The 22434-nt window shown below is 34.4% G+C and overlaps 1 protein-coding gene across 1 annotated transcript; it reads left to right on the top strand.

The window, feature by feature from the left end:
* Positions 1-224: 224 nt before the first annotated feature.
* Positions 225-821, top strand: LOC139436143 (olfactory receptor 8H3-like). Its single transcript, XM_071218336.1, has one exon. The coding sequence runs from the start codon at positions 225-227 to the stop codon at positions 819-821; it is 597 nt and encodes a 198-aa protein (XP_071074437.1).
* The last annotated feature ends 21613 nt before the right edge of the window (positions 822-22434 follow it).

Genomic DNA, 22434 nt, shown 5'->3' with positions numbered 1-22434 from the left:
CAGGGATGATAATGATAATTCATCTTGATCTCCAGCTTCACACACCCATGTATTTTTTCCTCAGTCACCTGTCATTCCTTGATCTTGGTTACTCAACGGTCATTACACCAAAAACCTTAGAGAACTTACTGACTTCCAACAAGTACATTTCGTTCACGGGCTGCTTCACCCAAATGGCTTTGTTTTTATTCTTGATTATCACTGAATATTTCATGCTCTCGTCAATGGCCTATGACCGCTATGCAGCCATCTGCAATCCCCTTCACTATCCTGTGGTTATGTCCACGAGACTCTGCAGAGTACTCGTCACTGGCTCCTATGTGATTGGTTTTACTGAAGCATTGGTCATTGTTCTTCTCATGAGCAGTTTGCACTTCTGCAAATCCAATGTAATCTATCACTTTTTCTGTGACTTATACCCAATGTTAGCCCTATCCTGCACTGACACTGGTGTTACTGAAATTGTGATATTCATTTTTGCTTGTTTCAATGTAATCGTGCCTCTTATCACAATATTTATGTCCTATGGGTCCATTCTGTCTACCATCCTGAAAATTAAGTCCACTGCAGGAAAGCGCAAAGCCTTCTCTACCTGTGCCTCCCACCTCCTCGGAGTCACCATCTTTTATGGCACTCTAATTTTTACTTATTTAAAACCTAAGGACTCCTACTCTTTGGGAAAGGATCAAGTGGCCTCTGTGTTTTATACTATTGTGGTCCCTATGCTAAATCCATTCATTTATAGTCTTAGGAACAATGAAGTGAAAAATGCTGTCATTAGAGTCATGAAGAAGAGAAAGGGCTCCAAACAATTCAAATGACAATGATATTGTGTATTTAAGTGCTTCTTTTCCTTTCTCTTTGTGTATTTGCTTGTTATCTCTCTAAATACAGTAGAATCCTTTAATAAGTTTGCATTTACATTCAGCCCTACTATATTATACCCTGCATGATATGGGTCATTTCCGAGATATTAGAAATCTACGTAATAATTGGAAGCCATGAAATATGCATTAAATATGGGGTTTAAATATGTGTGATTTTAGGGGCAACTAACATGCAAATGTGTGCTCTTATTATTTAAATTGTATCATAGAAATCCCCATGCAGACTCCCATTTCAGAGATTTTAATTATGGGGGGCTCTTTCAGAAATTATTCAATTTATTTTGTAGAGAAGAAATATAGCATAATCTTCAAATTCTGAATTGTACTAGAAAATCCAGGCTTAGATTCTAGGTCTGTAAGTTCTTTAGCTTAATAAATCCCTGAAAGTTTAAGTCTAGTTTCCTCAACTAATCCAGACAAATTATTTAAATCCATAGTGTTATTTTAAAGATGAAATCATATGATGAATGGAAGGAATTTAATGCAGTCCTAAAAAATTTTGACCATGATCATCAGAATGCTTACATTCTTGCAAAGTTTTGAATCCACATTAGATTTTGTTATGAAAATGTTCACTGATTGTTTGTAAATATTAATACTTTGTCTAATCTTATTCATAATCCAATAGCTAAATACAAGACAGAGCACATCAATATATGGTCTTAGAGCAAAGTAAAATATTGTGACAGAATTAACTTATAGAAATAAGAATATGAACTTTGAAAAATACTTGCAAAACATTTTAAATTATTAAAGAAAGCAAAAGTTTTTAATCATATTTGAAAGTTTTGTTCATGATCTTCTAGGCTAATCTGATCTATAAAATGTACTCAAACATTTCTATTACTCCAAATAGGGACCCTGTATATTTTAGCATTAACTGATACATTATTTTAAAAATGCATCTATGCAATCTGGAATTGTAGTATTAATTTTCACTAATTCCTAATGTATGTTTAAGTAAGTATGTTTTCTAAATTTTTATATATTTGTTTTCTTTATGTAAACTTAAGCAATGGTTATTAGATCTATAATTTTTTGTCTTCAAGGGATTTATATTCATTTAATTGTTATTTAGCATTTCTTAGTAGAATTATATTTGTTCATTTTCTTAAATGATTTTTGAAATATTATAATAAAGTTCAACCTAAGTTTTAGGATTAATATTTTAATGAAGTCTCACTAGTCCATCACTGTTTATCAATTTATTCCAATACATAGACTGTGCATTTTTTTCCTCTACATCTGAATTAATTTGAAAAGTTTAACATATAAAATATCCATATAAATTACTAGATTAAGATTTATTTTTTCTCTGAACATTTTGTTATCTTGAATCTTATTTATTACAATTCCTCTTGGTTTTGTTTATAATTAGCTCTCTTTGATAATCATATATTTTTTAATAATATACTTTTTTACTTTAAGTCTCTATTTCCAATAGAGGAATTTAAAGTTGTACATTTCACCTCCAATCATACTTTAACAACATATCATCAGTTTGGTAGGTTGTATTTTCATTTTCATCAGTTCAAAGTATTTTCTGACTCCTCCATGTAAATTCTCTGACCCACGGGTTATTTAGAAGCCATGTTTAATTTCTAAATATTTGGGGACTTGCATATATGAATATATTTTTAATGGATTGTTGCATTCATATTATTTAGCTACTCCATTTTTCTTACATTTAGTATTTATATGGTATATTTTATATGTCCTTTTTATTTTTAAACTATTTTTATGTAAAATGTCATTCTTATGTGCAGCATATTTTTTAATCTTTTTTAAGATGCATAGATCATACAAAATGTTTCATTAAAAAATATAAGAGTATCTCATATGCCCCACTCCCGACATGCCCCCCTCATATCAACTTCTTTCATTAATGTGGTATATTCACTGCATTCAATGAATACATTTTGCAGCACTGCAGCACAGCATTGATTATAGTCTACATATCCATGCCACTGTGGATTATGGCAGGATATGTAATGTTTTGCATTGTCCCTGCAGTATCATTCAGGACAATTCCAAGTCCCGAAAATGCCACATATCCCATGTCTTTTTCACTTTCCTGAGCTTCAGCAACTCCCATGACTTCTGTTTCCACATCGATGATATAATTTCTTCCATTGCTAAAATCACAGTAATTCTATAGTAGAATACTAGCAAGTCCACTATAATTAATATTTTATTCCTCCATCCTGAAGACCCTGGAATGACTATGCCCACTCCACCTCTAAACTGAGACGCAGCTTACATCACACATGGCTGATGGATGGGATTCTCCTGCTTGCAGTTGTAGACTCTCAATTCCTTGGTGTGGTGGTTGACCATCCTCACCTCCTTGTTAGCTGACCTTGGTAAGTCCAGTGAACTGCCAAGTAAGTTTTACAAATCTACTGAGGCTCAGCCCCAGCTGGCACAGGGACAGCCCAGTGTTTCAAGTCTCCTGGGCATACACCAGCCCCAGTGCCAATCAGAGGTTTGGTAAAAGTAAAAGAGGCATGTATAGAGAAGTCACATCTGAGTCCAACACCATGACACTTAGAAGCACAAATTCCAAAGAAGGGCCGACTGGCAAGGCATTGAACTGCAGAGCCATCTGCCATGACCATAGGACCTGGGTGTCTCTGTAGTGCTCAGCAGCACCACTACCTGGGGTTATATCTACTTTGACATCTCTGACATGCTGCTGATATGTGAATAAGTGTGACCATTCTGATGACCTCCTGACTCATTTTGAAGTCTCTTAGCCATCTAAATCATTTGTCTTTACCATTCCCTCCTTTTATTCAAGGTGTTTTTCTATTTGAATCAGCAGATGGAGCTTGGTACACCAAGCCAGGGAGGTTCATACCTGGGTGTCAAGTCCCATGCTAGGGGGAATGTAATGATTTATATACTGAGTTTGGCTTAGAGTGTGGCCACATTTGAGCAACATGGAGGCTTTCAGGAGGTAACTCTTAGGCACCATGCAGCTCTAGGCCAAGTTGAAATTTCAAGCGTACAGGCTAATAAGCATAGTAATCGGTATCAAGGACCCATCATTTGACCATCCTTCTTCACTGGTCTTTGCCCTTGCACTTGGGGGATTGTTGCTGTTCCACTGGGGAATGTGACACAGCTCCCCAGGATGTGAACACAGCACTCCCTCACTTGTCATGTGAAATTCTGCCCACTATGTCAATACCCAATAAACATCTGATCATAACTGTATACCCTATATGCATGCCCTGGCAAACTCCCTCCCATTCATGCATCCCCCATCAATGATACCCCATACCAATGCTCCTCCCCTGACAAAGTTGAACCCTTCTGTGATACAAAACTTCTTTAAAAATAAAGCCTAATGTTTTGCCAAATTCTGTTAATAGGAGAATGAAAGGGTAACACTAGATTTAAAGATTAGAAATAAAATACATAATAATTTAGAAAAGCTAAAATAATGTAAAAAATGAATTGGGGTATTAAAAAATGAAATATTTCACATAAATTTTTTTTTGACATTTTGCCTTTTATCCTACTAATAGGTGTTGTCCTATATGTATAGTGGCAAACCAATCTCTGTCATCCTTGGTGTCACACATCTTTTTTTAAAATCATATCTTTGAAAAAGTTTTAGGTCACAGTAAAGTCACATACAGAAAATAGTGGACTCCCATATATCCAACATCCTCCCCTTTCTTCCCCTTCTCCAGCAATGATCTTTTTACATGTGGATGTTACATTTGCTACAACTGATGTACAAATACTGAAACCTAGTTACTAACCATGGTTACATTATGGTTTACATTTTAGACTGTAAACTTTTATTAAATTTTGCTTACATTATGCTTTACACTATGGTTTATATTTTAGACTACACACTTTTATAAATTTTTGGTGAAATTTAAGATGGCCTGTATCCATCATTGCATGATCATGAAGAACACTTCCATTTTCCCCCAGTTACCCATCTTCCATTTATTCTATTCCTCTCCCACCCTCCCTCAGGTCCCACAGTGACCTAAGCTTCACAGTTTGAAGGACAATATTCATAGACACAACTATGTTGCAGGCTTAACACATTAGACTGTCCTCCCCCATTGGGAGCTACCCATGCTCTCGAGAGACACCCTTCCCTCAGTTCGAGAACATCAGGCCTCCACAGGATGGGGATACATCTTCCTTCTCGTTATATGGGTCTCCACCAACTGATATAACACTCTGTGACCCATCAAACACCTTATGGCAGGATATGTAATGTTTTGCATTGTCCCTGCAGTATCATTCAGGACAATTCCAAGTCCCGAAAATGCCACATATCACATGTCTTTTTCACTTTCCTGAGCTTCAGCAACTCCCATGACTTCTGTTTCCACATCGATGATATAATTTCTTCCATTAACCAGTAACCTTCCTTATTACATTTTATAAAGAGTTTTCTCAACATTAAAATTTCAATCAAATGAATGATATACTTCAATAAAAAAATAAAAATAATAAAAATAAAAAATTTCAACCACATACCTGAGAATCTCCCATGTTCACCTGCTCCCTATAAACCATCTGCCCAATTTCATAGACCTACTGACCCATTCTTCCAACCCCAGGCCCCCTCAAATGTGCAAATTCCAACCCAATAGTATCCCTATAAGCCCCTTTTATCCCTTCACTGCACAACTACTTACCTCCACTTTATCATGGATTTTGCCCTTGGAGGCATTGCCTCACAAACTTCCTCTCCCCTCCTCTATTTCATGTAAGACTATCTTCCAGTCTTTAGCTCTCTGAAGCAGCTCGATCTGCTTAATTCATATCAGAGAGGTCATGTAGTATTTGTCCTTCAATGCCTGACTTGCTTCACTCAACATAAGGTCCTTAAGATTTGTCCATGTTATTCCATGTGTTAGTACTGTATTCCTTCTTACAGCTGAATAGTATTCCATTGTATGTATATACCACATTTTGTTTATCCATTCATCTATTGATGGACATTTGGGTTGAACCACCTTTTGGCAATAGTTAATGCTGCTATGAACATTAGTGTGCATATATCAGTCTGTGTCCTTGTTTTCAGTTCTTCTGGGTCTATATCCAGCAGCGGAATTACTGAGTCATATGGCAAATCTATAGCTAGATATTTTTCAGGAACTGCCAATTTGTCCTCAACAATGGTTGGATCCTTTTACATTCCCACCAGCAGTGGATGAGTGTTCACATTGCTCCACATCTTCTCCAACACTTGTAGTCCTCTGTTTTTTTAATAGCCACCCGTCCAATGGGTGGAGAAGATATGTAATTGTAGTTTTGATTTGCATTTCCTTAATAGCTATTGATGTTGATTACCTTTTCATGTGCTTTTTAGCCATTTGCATTTCTTCTTTGGAGAAGTGTCTGATCAAATCTCATGCCCATTTCTTTAAATGGGTTGTTTGTCTTTTTATTTTTGAAATATAGGATTTCATTATATATACTGGATATTAGTTTCTTATCAGATATATGGTTACCAAATATTTATTCCCATTGGATATGCTGCCTTTTCAGGATCTTGACAAACTCTTTTGAAGTGCAAAATATTTTGATATATTTATTTTATCACAGAAGGCTCACAATTGTAGCAGGCAAGGTACACTGGTGTGGAATGTTGGTGATAATGGGATGTGTGGGGAGGCATGCACTGGGGCATGCCTCTATGTCATATGAATATGTTTAAGTGATCATGGAGCATTGTGACAGTAGGTTGATTCCTACATAATAATCAAAAAGTATTGAATTCCCGATCTGGGTAGTCCTGCTGAATTTGATAATAGAGCAACAAGAGTCCCCTGAGTATACAGACAGTGCCTAGTGCTAGTAAAGGAGGACATCGCATTATTCCAGGCCCTTTATATAGATGGTTGTACTTATGAACATTTTTTAATAAAACTTGAAACTTAGCTTAATGTTATATATTGCCTATGAGTTACCTCCTGAAATTCTCCTTGTTACTCAAATGTGGACTCTCTCTAAGCCCAATTCCACATATAAACAAACACTTTACCTTCCCTCCATCATGGGACATGACTCATGGGGCTGAGACTCACTGGCGCCAAGGAATTTTACTAAGCACTTATTACTGATGAATGGGGAGAAAGACCTTAGCCAAAAGGGGAAAATATTAAATACAAGTGAATTTTTATAGCTTGGGAGACTTCAAAGAGAGTTTGTTGGTTAATTCAGAGGTTACACTTATGCATATCTCAGCAGAATCTCATTGACTTCCACAGTAAATAGTGAAATCAAGCAGTGAAATCCTGAGGACTCTAGAGACATGTAGAAACTATAAGCAAAACATATGATCTCAGGAATTCAGCACCTTATCAATTGGTGTTCATATAGAATATATGCTCCCCAAATTAGCAAAATCACTTAGACACATTTATAATTTTCCTACATATAACTCATCTGCCCCATTTATTTGAGCCTATAATCAGCACTATACTTGTAAAATACATGTCCTAGAGACTTAAATCTTTGGTCTGTTCATATGTCAGTTGAGCCCTGATCTCAGCAGAGTTGCAATTCTTACTCATAAGTTCATTGGACTCACCCAAAACAACTGAAAAAAGGATGATGTCGGACCACATTCAACTGAGTAAGTGGGGAGTGTCTGCAACAGCAAGCAAGACATTTCCATCCATCTGATCCATGTGATCTAAGAACTCATTAAATCAGAGACATGGTGGGCATCACCATCCCCAAATCCTCAAGATTGAGGAATGAACAAACAGAAGGGTAAAAAGCAACTATGGACTAAAGTAGACTTATGAATATTCTAGCTGTGGAAGAACTTATGTCGTTGGTTTAAATTCAGTGTCAACCATAGTTTCTGATGGAAAGGAAAGGAAAGACTAGGTGCAACTTGGGGGCATTTTGGAGCCATTGGAATTATTCTGCACGACATTGCAATGATATATACAGGTCATTATACATTTTGTCAAAACCTATAAAAGTGCATAAACTATAATGTAAACTACAATCATTAGCTCATATAGTGTTTCACTATGTGTTCCTTTATTGTAACAAATATATCACACTAATGAAAGATGTTGTTAATGTGGGAGCATGGGGGAAGGAGAAGTTTTGGGATATAGGGGAATCCCCTTATTTTTGATGTAACATTTTTGTAATCTAAAGCTTCTTTAGAAATAAAAATAAAAGACATTTTTTTAAAAAGGATCACACAAAGTTATGCTATTAAGCTTTTTAGATCTTGTTCCATCTGCATGTAGTAGACAGATGTAAGTTATTCTTTGAGCTGCATTTCGTTTGCCTAGAGCCTTAATTATGCATGCAATACGTATTACCATATCATTTCAATTTAATTTTGGGAGTTTTAAAATGGATGTAATACATTTCTATAACTGAATAGTGTGAAAGAAAATGGGAAAAACTTATTTTGTCATGCAAAAGCCGTATCCAGAGGCCTATGCAGATCTGAGAGTGTAAGGGCATATGGAGGAAGTGAGCTATGTGCACTTGAACCGTGTCCTTGGAATTGATGTGCATCTGTATCCTCAACTGTATCCTCAACTGATTATAGGTAATAATGGAACCACCTTTTAGAGTTATGAGGCAAAATGTCTTTGTTCATGTAATTCATTTACACAATGTGAAGTAAATATAAAGCTTCACATAAATAAATGTTAACACATATTACCAACTACGACTCATTCCATGAATTACCATTCATTCAAAAATATTTTCAGAATTTATTATATGTTTGAATATATGCTGTGGGGATACAATTGTTTTGAAAGACACAGTTATTGTCTTTATGCAAATTTCAGGATCAGTGCAGTTTTAAAGCTAGATATTAATTAATTATTCACAACAACAAATATTAAATGTTGACTTTGCCAAATGATCTGAGAGTGAGGTTGCATAAGAACAGAGAAATTAACAAATTTATGTATGAGGGTAAGATAATTTGTTGAGATATGAACAGTGAAAATTTTTAAAATTAAGTTTCATATATTATTATTATTCCATGTTGACATTTAAGTGAGAAAATCATGGAAGACTGCTAATTCTCAGTGTCTAAAATCCACTTTTATGAAAATAATGAGGGCTGGGGTAATAGAAGTCCATGCATGTTCTAGAATCTAATTTTATATTATGTTTTGAATGTATTATTAGCTTTATATTTTCAGGCATAAATGCTCATCTCTTTCACACAGAAAGATTATACTGGTTAATTTGAAAGAAAATTTAAACTCATAAACTAGAGACCTAACTTCACTGAAACTTTATTTTAACAATTTGAAACCATTATTTGATTGATAGAATCTCTTAAAATGATTCAGAAATATTAAAATTATTATAAATGGCAGATATATAGAAATATTCTTGAAGTAGATTTTTTCTTTATTCCAGAAAAATCAACTCAAAAGATCCTAACAAGAGTATAAAGTTTAAGATGCAGTGGTTTCAGGCAACTAGATTTCTTCACATCTCAGCAGGCTATCATAGATTGCCAAAGGAGATACTATCCCAGGTAGTGGTCCTCCTGAGGGCTACAGAAATACCCAGGTCCTACAGTCATGGTAGATGGCTCCAGAATTTGGTGCCTTACCAGGGTGCCCTCCTTTGGAATTTGTGCTCCTGAGTGTGATGGAGTTGGAACTAGATGTGCCTTTTGTACACATGCCCTTTCTGTGCCTTTTACTGAATCTGGTTTGGTGCTGGGGTTAGTGTATGTCCAGAAAACTTGAATCTCTGGGCTGTCCATGGGTCAGCAGGGCCCTGAGCCTCAGTCAAGTTGCAACACCTACTCTCCAGGTCATTGGACTTACCCAGGTCAGCTAACAAGGTTAAGATGATCAATCACCACACGTAGAAACTGAGAGAGTCTACAACTGCAAGCAGTAGAGTCCCATTCATCAACCATGTGGGATCATAGTCCCCTCTTAGTTAAGAAGCAGAATGGGCATCACCATCCCAGAAAACTCAGGATTGGGGAATAAAATATGGACTAGAGTGGACTTACTGGTATTCTATTATAGAATTATTATGACTCTAACAACGGAAGAAAGTATATCATTGATGCAGAGATAGTACAGTGGCCACTGGAGTTGCTGAACACAGGGACTGGGAAAAGAAATGTCTTACAGGGGCATTTTTGGGACTTGGAGTTGTCCTGAATGATATTGCAGGGACAGATACAGGCCATTATATACCCTGTCATAACCCACTGAATGGACTGGGAGAGAGTGTAATATACAATGTAAATATAATCCATGCTGTGTAACAGTGCTCCAAAACCTATTCATCAAATGCAATGAATGTAATACACTAAGGGAAGAAATTGTTAATGTGGGAATAGTGGGAGTAGGGCATGTGGGAATCTCCTATATTTTCAATGTAACATTTTGTGTGATCTAAGTATCATTTAAAAAGAAAAAAAAATTTTTAAAGAGCTGATTTATAAAAAAGAGTAAATTTTCACTTTTCAGTACACATCTAAAAAAATCTTAGAACAAAAATTTTAAAAGCAGAATAAATAAAGCAAGTATGATAAGAGATGATGTAAGTTCATTTCTCAGAGATGTGCTCACTTAATGTCAGTTTAGGAACGATGATATATGTAAGGCTCTTTCTCATACATGATGGATAAAGGCAGTGGTAATAATTAAGAGAAAATTTAACATCATAGGAACCCTGGAAGGCAGTCTAAAACTTTAGATCTTGGAACAGCTATATATAGAAGAAATTTTTAAATAATTCTTTATTCTATATTTTGTTTCTCCTGAGCCTTAATTATATATGCAATAAATATTGCAATATCACCTCAAAGTATTTTAGAGAACTTCAGAATGGGTCTAATCAATACCAGGGATTGAACAGCATGGAATGAAATAATGGAGTAAAAATATGTGGTTTAGATACAAATGGCACAAAAGACATAACCAGAAAATGAATCTGACAGTATGAATTAAATAAAAAAAAACTTCTTGCAGGTCCTTCACAGGGACTCCAGAAGAGGAATTCATTTCGTAATGAAAGATGAAGGTACTAAAACAATGTGAGTTTTTATTTAGCCATCATATCCTGAAGACTGACCTCTAATTATAGTTAGTGAAAGTCAAATTACAGAAGGATTAAATATGTATATTTATATATAGTTAACAAATAATATTTAGTATGGATCAGTTTGGACATAGTAAATACAGGCATAGAGCTGACACAATTTATCAACATCTTTTTAAATGTTGTATTGGAAGACTGATTCATGCTTTCTTAGGAAATATTCCTGTATATGTAGATGTGTGAGCTGAAACAGGTATTTTTTGCCCCAAATTCTAACCAGATGATATGGACAGATATCCAACATTCTTTTCAGTTTGATTCAATGATAAAAATGCACCTAACTTATAAATCAATTTCATGCAAACAAATTTTATTGCCTCTTAAACATCTTTCCTCATCATATTGTAGATGATGTGCTTCAGCACGGGAATCACAATAGGGTAAATATAGACATCATCATAAAATTGAATTTTGCATCCTGGAAGTTTGTCTTACACATGAAGAAGATTGTCCCATGATAAACTGATACTCTAGTGAGCTGAGAGTCACATGGAAAAGACTTTTGCCTGCCTTTGGCAGAATGCATCTTCAGAATTGCAAACAGAATGAAATGATGGCAAATCAGGATTATTAGTATTGCAGTTATACTCTTTTTCCCTCTGCCATCAGATTTTTTTCTCATTCAGTGGATTTTAATCCACAATTCTCAAATGATTAATGAGAAATTTGGGGGGTTGGATTTAATTTTTTCACTTTTTAAATATTATGTTCAGTTCTATGATAATGCCAGTAAAGCATTTTCTTCACTTTTTTATTTAAATACATATATATTATGCATTTATTTAGAAATGACAGTTTAGCCCTATTAGGTTAAATTGTCATTTCTAAATAAATTCAATTTATCCATATCTGTTAAACACATGCAAATTTTTATATTAATTTCTGAATTAGTTAGATTGGCCATAAATCTATCAATTAATAATATACATATTAAAATATTTTGGTGATAACAACATATTTCTGTTAAAAATTTCTTCATTCTCTTTCTCTCTATTCCCATTTGATCCCTCCTATTCCTTCACTCTCTTTAACTCTTTCCCCCACTTTTTCTCTGTCTCTCAATCTATCTTTCAAAACTTCTCCTGATCTTTCTTTACTACAAGAATGTATGGAATACATACAAAACTGTTTGCTAGAGATATCAAGGACAACACATGAATTAAGGAGATAACAGGAAGCAACATTTCAATTCTACTCTCACTATTGTGTCTGAGACATTTGCGGAATATAAAGAGCTTCTAATACCCTGTTTTAAATCACAGTTTAACCATGTAAATTGGGTAGGAAAAGAAATTTTTCCTTCTCAACCATAGAATAACTAAGATTGATCAAATTCAGCTTCAACATTATAATGTGCTGTCACTGCACAATGCTTTTTATAAGAGATTAATTTTTATAATTAAGTTTTGATTATAGAAGACAGTGTACAACAGAAATATGATAAACAGTTTATCTAAAACACAATAAATAGAGTTAAGAAATAACTTTTCGTTCATCAAAAAATTGAGTAATGAATGCACTGCATACCAGAATCTAAATAATTTCTCTTAGGCTGTACGTAGACCTATCATATGCTAATAAAATATTTTATGGACATAGAAAACCCAACAAATGACAATATTCTATGCTATTAGAAACTAAAAATGGATTTCTATTTTTGGATGTCTCAGCAACATAATGTTATATTTTGCTTAAATTTCCCTGATATTGTCAAAAGTTTAGTATTCTGGCTTCTCTTGGCATTAAAGATATTGTTTTTCAATCAAGATATTGCTTACAAGTGAAGATTGATCTTATAGTTAAAAGATTTCAGAGAAATTATCTACATTACCATAAGGATCTGGTAACATGCTAGAAAAGATGTGTGGAGTTTACTGATTTTATCCATCTTGTCTTCAAACAGGTATTTCTATTAACTAATATTTAATCATTATTAAAATTGTTGTGCTTATATCTATCTGATTTCACTTTAAGAAAAGACAGAGGCTAGAAAGAAAACTATATATATCCTGAATTTAATAAAAATGAAGGTCAATCTGGAAAAATTGAATAAAATCATTTTCTAAACTTATTTCCTCAGAAAACAAAGTAGCAGACATCAGTGAGAACAGTTATACAAAGACTGAGTTTGTGAAAATGGAAAGCTATTATAGTGGCTAAAATATGTTCATAATTGACTACCAGTAGTTGGGATATTTTGTATATCATTTTAATAATCTACCTAGCACCATGCAATTGAAATAATTGAGAATATCTTCTACATGAGAAAACTGGTGCCCTTCGAACATTAAATTGACAAAGGCAACATAGTTGGTTACTAGCAGAGTCAGAATTCAGGCAAAGATTTTTGACTCTAAGCTTTGTTTTTTTTTTTTTTTTTGAGTGGATCCACAGTTTATATTTATTTATTTATTTTTAATTTTTGTTTCACATAAAACATTACATTAAAAAACATAAGAGGTTCCCAAATACTCCACTCCCCACCCCACCCCCACTCCTCCCACATCAACATTCCCTTTCATCAGTGTAGTTCATTCATTGCATTTGGTGAATGAACCCTGGAGCACTGTTACACCACCTGGACCATAGTCTATATTGTACTTCACACGCTCAGCCAGTCCATCCAGTAGGTTATAGCGGGATATACAAAGTCCAACATCCAATATCTCTGCAATATCATTCAGGACAACTCCAAGTCCTGCAAATGCCCCTTAAACTCCTCTTCCTCCCTCTCCCTGCCTTCAGCAATTCCTGCGGCCACCATCTCCATATCATTGATACAATTTCTTCCATTGCTAGGGTCACAGCAGTTCTATAGTAAAAAGTCCACTCCAACCCATAATATAGTCCTCCATCCTGTGGACCCTGGGATGGTGATGTCTACTCCACCTCTAAATTGAGAATGGGCTCAGACCCACATGGCTGATGGATGCAATTCTCCTACCTGCAATTGTAGACACTCTTGGTTCCCTGGTGTGGTGGTTGACCATTCTCACCTCCCCATTAGCTGACCTGGGTAACTCCAGAACTGGAGAGTATTTTTTGCAACTCTGCTGAGGCTCAGGCCCCAGCTGGCACATGGAAAGTCCAGATATTCAAGTCTCCTGAGCATACACAAACCTCAGCGTCAATTATAGATACAGTAAAAGTGACAGAAGAGGCATGTATAAAGAAGTCACATTTGAGTCCAATTCCATCACAATCAGGAGCACAGATTTTAAAGTAGAGTCCACTGTCAAAGCAATGAGCTCCAGAGCCATCTGTTATGACAGTAGGACCTGTGTGTCTCCAATAGCCCTCAGGACCACAAGTATCTGGGGTTGTATCTACTTTGGCTATCTCTAGGATCCTGCTGAGACATGCACAAGCATAACCCCTCTGATGACCTCCTGACTTACTTTGAAGTTTCTTAGCCATATAAGCTCATTTGTCTTTACCATTTCCCCCTTTTATTCAAGGTCTTTTTCTATTTGCAGCACCAGCTGGTGATGGTAATAATCCCTCAGCACCAGGGAGGCTAATCCCTGGGAGTCATGTCCCACACTAGGGGGATGGTAATATATTTATACACTGAGTTTGGCTTACAGAGTGGCCACATTTGTGCAACATGGAGGCTCTCAGGAAGTAACTCTTAGGCACCCTGCACCTCTAGGCCTAGTTGAAATGTCAAGCACAGTAATTCGTAAGCATCATTGTCAGTATAAAAGACCCATCATTGAACAAACATTTTTCACTGGACTTTGCCCTTGCACTTGGTTGATTGTTGCTGTTCCATTGGGGGATGTGACATAGCTCCAGATGGGAACTCAGCACTCCCTCGGCTATTGTGGGTAACTCTATCACTATGACAATACCCAATGAACATCCAAACATATCTATATGCCCTATATGCATGCTCTGGAGGACTCCCTCCCACCCATGTATCCGCAGTCAGTGACACCCCTACCAGTGCTCCTTCCCTGCCATAGATAAATCCCTCTATGATCCAAAACTTCTTTAAAAATGAAGCCTAAAATATTGCCAAAGTCAATTAGTAAGAAAATTAAATAGTATTGATGGATTTAAAGATTAGAAATAGAATACATAATAATATAGAAAAACTAAAATAAAGTAAAAACTAAATTGTGGTATTAAGAAATGAAAAATGTCATAAAAATTTGTTTTTGATATTTGCCTTTCATCACAGTAATAGGTGTTGCCTTGCATGTACAGTGGCAAGGCAATCTCTGAATTATTTTTTAAAGTCATCAAACTTAAATAGACCATGAGATTTAACAAACAAATTAAAACACTAAAGTGATTTTAGATGAATTAGCTAAAGAGTAAAGTAATTTTAAAATGCATTTATATGCCTCCATCTAAAAAAAATTACGTATGATTCAAATAGGCCTCTGTCGATGGACAGCAGAAAGGTAATTACACAATTTTAAAGAGTCCTTTAATTTTACAGCTCCTATTCAGACCATTATCTACAATTAAGAAAATTAAGGAAAATTTCTAATGCTATAGCTCTATTGATATAAATATTTAGAGAGTACTCATTATTTACCCTGCTATGTTCTTTGGGAGGTATGATTTCAAATTTTAATACAATTTAAGATTACCCAATCTCTAATTAAACATTAAAATGCATATTCCAGTTTGGGATAAAGGCTTAATAGTTTATTAAATACTGTGTAAGTGATGAATTTTTTTTTCCTTTTACCTGTTGAACCAAGCTGCTCTCTCAAATTATGCTAAGAATATTGTTTTTTGGGGTACATTTACCCATTTATCAAACTCTTCTTGAAATTCACATGGCATGAACAAGTAGCAATTATAATCTCTTCTGGGAGAGAAGAGCAACAAATATATTTTTTTCTCATTGCATTCAAGTTAATTTTAACAAAATATCAAAATATATAATAATGACTATTTTACTTTAGTTTGACCTCTAGATTAAGAAAGAATTCTCAGCGGAAAATCAAATGCTTTGGTTTGCACAAGAAATCCAATCATACAGAACATAGTTCTAGAATGAATATCCTGAAATACAGTTTCCTCTTTCTGTTAATATTACCTCTTTAATTTCCTCAGTATTTTCCTTCAACTTGTATTTAACAAAATGTTTATATTTCTTTGGTAAGATTAATTTGTGCTTACTTAAATTGTCCAGTGAAACACTTCTAATTATTATGAAAGATAATTGAAGCTCATTTAGAATTTTAAGTAGGAGATAAAAAAAATATAAATATCCCAAACTTATGAATAATAAGAATCAACATGAGAGTTGGAGCAGTAGACAGATATCTGTATTATTCTATGTGATAAAACATTAGAACATTTTATATATGGTAGAGTTGAAGGTTAAATGTTTTATATTTTGAATGATCGTTTCTTGTCCTGGGATCCTATATACTAATCTATAGTGGACTTGTACTTGTTTAAGTTAATAAGTTACTCTTTAAAATTTGGAAAGTATGTGGATACTGCACCACAAACTTAGTATATGAGTAATATTGGCAGTGGATCTGAATTTAAATGAAAAAAGAAAGAAAGAGTTATGATACTGATAGACCAACAGAAGAAATTTATATACTAATTAAATCAAATCTCAAATTAATGCATAGGATCATTGTAACTCCAATTAAAATTGAAGCAAGTTGTTTTTGCAGAAATTGAGGAGATGGTTTTATAATTTAGGTGAAAAAAATAAAGAATTAAACTCCTCAAAACAACTGAGAAAAAGAAGAATAAAGTTAGAGGATTCACAGTTTCTGATTTAAGGACTTACAAAGATAAACATTTGGCAAAATACGGTATTCGTGAAAAGATAAATATCTGGATAAATGGAAACAAAAACAGAGTTAAGAAATATATTCATAATATATTCATACATACATGGTCACTTGATTTTAGCCAAGTATGTTAAGGAACATCAGTGTGCAAAGCAAAGTCTTTTTGTTTTTGTTTTTGGTCACATTTTAAGATGAGGAAATTGGGCCTCAGAGTTCTTAAGTGCTAACACAAATTGTCATAAAATTTAAGTCTCATATCTTAAGATATCTTCTCTAACAGTAAAGTATATATGTTTATATTTTGTAAGCTTCATTCTATATGAGAGGCCAAAGAATTTGATTCATTCAACAAATAAATGTTAACAAATAGTGGATTATTCCAGAATCATTTATTTTTTATTGTTGAGGAAATCATCATACTGATGTTTTCAACCAGAATATAATTGAATCACATTTCCCTTGTGGCTTTTCCTGTAAGTTGAAAAAGCTGAGTAGTGACTATGTTTTCCTTTATTGCAATACAATTTTCAATATAGTTTATCTTTTTTGGTATATTGGACTGATCCCATTCTCATTTCTCTTTCTGGATATATTCTAAACACTTTCTTCATGTTTATAATGGGGCTTATATTGTACAACCTGTATCTATAACCTACTGCTTGGAAAAGATAACTTGCTTCAATAGCATGCATTTTTTCTGTTTCCTTCTGTTTCCCTTATTTATGTCACTCTTGCCAGTTTATCACTTTAAGTTTTGCATGTCCATTGTCAGAAATATGACTTTTTCTTCTTCAGTTGTATACTATCATAGGAATTAAATGTTAGAGTTGTCTATTGAGGATACATTACTATTGGGTGTTGCATCTACCTTTTTAGTTACCCTTACTGATAAACATCATTTCTTCACACAACTCCAAACTATTCTCTTGACTTTTCCTCTCAAACTGCAGAACTCCCTTTAAGAATACTTGTCTGGCAGGTCACTTCTAAACTATGTAAATTCCTCTCATTCTGTGAATACTTTAAATTGCCTCATTTTCAAAGATACTTGTGTCAACAAAAGAATTTTGGGCTGACAGTTTTTCTCTTTCATGCCTTGAATATATCACCCAATTGCCTTCACACCTCCATGGTTTCTGATGAGAGAGCAACATTTAGTTTTATGGAGGATACCTTTTGTGCGACAAATTAGAATTCTCTGTTTATCTTTAGCATTTTTCATTCTAATTAATATGTGTCTGGAGCAGGTCTATTTTGATTATTCTGCAAGGAATCTGCTGCAATTCTAGGACATGTGTATTTATATCTTTCATAAGAATTTCACTGCAATTTTCTCAAATATCCATTCTGCCCTTTCCCATCTATTTTTCTCCCGGACACTTATGACAAATATGTATGTTTCATTTGCTCTCTCAAATCTCTGTTACACTTACCCAATTTTTTCTTTTCTTTTCTCTAATTCTCATATATTACAGTTCGCTTACACTTTCTTTTTCCTTTTTTTCTTCTGCTGTGTATGCTTCTGGTGTATTGGTAATCTCTACTATTGTGTCTTTCATCTGCATGACTTCTGTTATGTTTTCTCTTATACATAAAAATCATTTTCTATGCTCACACATTGTCCTCTTCTTATCCATTATCTCACTAGCTATATTTTCCTACATCACCTTAAATTGGTTTAGATTTCTTTGAACTTCTTTTGAAAAGTTGTTCCAAATTTTATGCCTGCTCTGAAGTTTTAATTTATTTCCTTGATTAATCCTTATCTTCCTGTTTCTTAGTATGGCTTACAATTTTTTAGAAGTGTCTAGGCATCTGATTATCTTGATGAGATAACTTGGAAAACACATCTTCAAAAAGAATATACAAAGGCTAAAATGCACATGAAAACATTCTCAACATCACTAGCTATTAGGGAAATGCATATTAAAACCATAATGAAATATCATTTCACATCCACTATAATTGCTACAATTAGAAAAAAATGGAAAAGAGCATGTGTTGGAGAAGATGTGGCAAAATAGGTACACTCCATTATTACTGGTTACAGCCACTGTGGAAGACAGATTGTCAGGTCCTCAGTAGGCTAATTATAGAATTGCCATATGACCCAGCAATCCTGCTACTAGGTATACACCCAGAAACATTGAAATTAAGTACTTAAACAGATATTTGCACACCAATCTTCATAGTGGCATTACTCTCAATTGCTGAAAGTAGGGAGGAACAGAAATGTCCATCAATCATTAAATTGATAACAAAATTTTGTGTATACATTCAATGCAACATTATTCAGCCATCTAAAGGAATGAAATCCTGATACAGGCAACAACATGCATGAACCTTGAGGACAATATGTTTATTGATATAAGATACAGAAGGACAAATATTTTATGATCTCACGGAAATGAACTAAATGCAATAAGTGAATCCATAGAGTTCGAATTTAGAATTGGTTTACAAGTAGATAGTTCAGGTCTAGAGAATGGGGAGTTTATGCTTAATGTCTATAAAATTTATATTTGGGTTGATTTTAAAGGTTTACAAATTGATGGTTGTGGCAGAAGTAATTCTTTGAGTGTTTTTACCGGTACTGAATTTATATGGGTGAATTTGGTTAAAAAGTTAAACTTAGGTCATAAGTTTTACTAGAAAATTTGAAATGTAAAACATAGAACTGTATAAGTCATTGAACCCTATTGTAGATAATGGGTTAATGTACACAGTGCAAGTATAAGAATGTTCTGACATGAATTATAAAAAAATGTTTGACACTAATACAAGGTGTTAATTACAGGGTGATATATGGGAAAATGCACCTAATGAAACCTCTGGACAATAGATAATAGTACTCTTTAAATAATCTTTCATCAATTGTAACAAAGGTAACTATTATTTAAAAAATAGTATAATTTTCAAAAAGTGCTATCATTGATTATGGCAAATATTCCACACCAGCTCAAGGTATTGGTGGTAGGGTGGTGTATGAAAATACAGTATTTTGCAAATGATTGTTCTAGAAACTCACAGCATGTCTAATAAAAATTTTAAAAATTAAACACCTGAGTTGTGGATATAGATAGTCTGAATAAACCATATTCACAGTGTATTTAAAATTTCATTTGCTATTGAACTGTAAGGGAAAATTTCAGATAATTTTTAGAATATTTTAGGAGACAGAATGTAAAATATCAAGTTCAAATATGCTATGTAATCTTGGACACTAAACACTATAGTTATTTCCTATTGCCCAGGTGGTATTATCTGTTGTCTATTGCCTATTGCCTAGTTTCCATCAAATCCTGATTCTTACAAACTACTACATAATTATTGGAACCCGATTCTTTTTGGAAAACAACAAAGATATTATGTGAAATTTGTGTATGTAGGGGCAAATAAGTATACTCCAAATCTGGTGGATGTTTTCATTTACCTATGGTGGAGGCAGTTCTATTCAAAATAAAAGCAAGAGAAATAGGGCCCAACCATAAATGGTCATGAAAAGCTTTTGATAGAAGGCAAGAATCCCTCAACTATCCATTGGTTTATATTTTGATATAATGAGGAAAACAGTCAATGATTCTTTTAAGCTTATTTGCTAGTTATGTAATATAAAACTTATTTCAGATTACTACATGTGTCATAGTCTGTAAATGGTATTTACTTTGGTTCATAGTCTCTATCTTATTTTAATGGATTAAGAATACCTCAAGAATCATGTTTTGTTTTATTTCACTTTGGAGGAAATGGATACTTGCAGAATAAATCTGTGGTATATTAGGAAGCAGTATATGACAGAAAGGTACCCAAACACAAAAGGAATTGTAAAGTTACATCTTAGCTCTGGCATGTATTAGCTGTGAGTGTTGCTACAAAGAGAAAATAAAGCATTGTGCATGTCTTAATTTCCTAGACTGTTTAAGCAAACACCATGTAATGATTTGGCTTAAACAATGGGAAGTTATTTGCTCAAGGTTTCGAGGACCAAAAAATGTCCAAATCAAGACTCTATCAAGATGATTCTTTTTTCCCTAATGCCAGCCACCAGTGATCCTCTGACACATGAGGGGAACATGGGAGCCCTGTTGTTCTTTCCCTTCTCTTCTGGGTTTCATTGATGTTCAACATCTTACTTCACTGGTTTTCTGCCTGTCTGAATATTATTCTCTTATAAAGGACTCTGGCAAAAGGATTGGGACCAATCTTGACAGAGGTAGGACGCACTTTAACTAAAGAAACCTCATAAATATTAAAAGAGTGAATAAAGACAAAAAAAAAAGAAACCTCATAAAAAATCCTACTTACAGTGGGTCTATATCCACAGGAATGGATGAAATTTAACATGCTTTTCTGGGTGTACATGCAGTTCTAAACTATAACAGAAAACACAATTCCATTCCTGCAGCAAGTGCTCATTAAAAAATAACTTTGAGTTTTCTCCTTCTTTGCAAATTTTGTTGAATTTTTGTGTTGATTCCAAGCTTTCCGGAGTTTTCTGCTTTCTATTAAAATTTTATTTCTAGAAATAGTATTGAATTAATTTCTAAAGAGTGATCCATTGTTATTAAAACCTTTAAGAAACATTGTTACTTTCTCTTTATAACTTCTGAGCCCTTTGAAAATGTTTTTAAACGATTTGCTCAAACCTAGTATAACATTTTTTTAGGCGGCAGACTTGGCCCAGTGGTTAGGGTGTCCGTCTACCACATGGGAGGACCGCAGTTAAAAACCTGGGCCTCCTTGACCTGTGTGGAGCTGGCCCATGTGCAGTCCTGATGCTTGCAAGGAGTGCCGTGCTGCATAGGGGAGCCCCACGCGCAAGGAGTGCGCCCAGTAAGGAGAGCCGCCCAGAGCAAAAGAAAGTGCAGCCTGCCCAGGAATGGTGCTGCACACATGGAGAGCTGACACAAGATGACACAACGAAAAAGAAACACAGATTCCCATGCTGCTGACAACAATGGAAGCGGACAAAGAAGATGCAGCAAATAGACACAGAGAACAGACAAACGGGGTGGGGGGGGGGGGGAGATAAATAAATAAATAAATCTTAAAAAGAAAACAAAAGAAACATTTTTTTAACATCACTCCCCCCAAATATGTGAAACTTAGATAACATTTCTAATAAAAATTATATGAATTTAAAATATGAAAATGTAGAACGTGGTCACTAAACCCACCTTTACACATTTTTTAATCATAATATGTATCACTGCATTTAAACCAGATATTATATCTGTGTGCATTTTAATAATCAAAAATAAATATGTTACATCTAGCTAAAGAATGTAGAATCTGGCTCAAGGCTATGATCTCATGCATTTTTAATGATTTGGTTAAAGTATTAATTTTGAGAAGCAATTATTTGTTAATTAAAATAAATAAATACAATTTATGATAAAAGTTCAATTCTTTGAGACTTATTCATTTATATACAAAAATTGAAATATTTAAAGGATATTCTTTTGTGTGCCTGGCCTCCATCCTTGTGCCTGCTTGAACATTAAAATGTACTGCTGTTTTAGGGAAACGGACTTTGGCCCAGTGGTTAGGGCGCCCGTCTACCATATGGGAGGTCCGCGGTTCAAACCCCAGGCCTCCTTCACCCATGTGGAGCTGGCCATGCGCAGCGCTGATCCGCGCAAGGAGTGCCGTGCCAC

Source organism: Dasypus novemcinctus, chromosome 10 (assembly GCF_030445035.2).
Source record: "Dasypus novemcinctus isolate mDasNov1 chromosome 10, mDasNov1.1.hap2, whole genome shotgun sequence".
Classification (NCBI taxonomy): Eukaryota; Metazoa; Chordata; class Mammalia; order Cingulata; family Dasypodidae; genus Dasypus; species Dasypus novemcinctus.
The sequence above is the reverse complement of the archived record's forward strand: the minus strand, read 5'-3'. Positions and strand labels throughout refer to the sequence as shown.

Coding starts and splice junctions, on each gene's coding strand:
- LOC139436143 (XM_071218336.1), top strand. CDS start 225: ATGGCCTATGACCGCTATGCAGCCATCTGCAATCCCCTTCACTATCCT.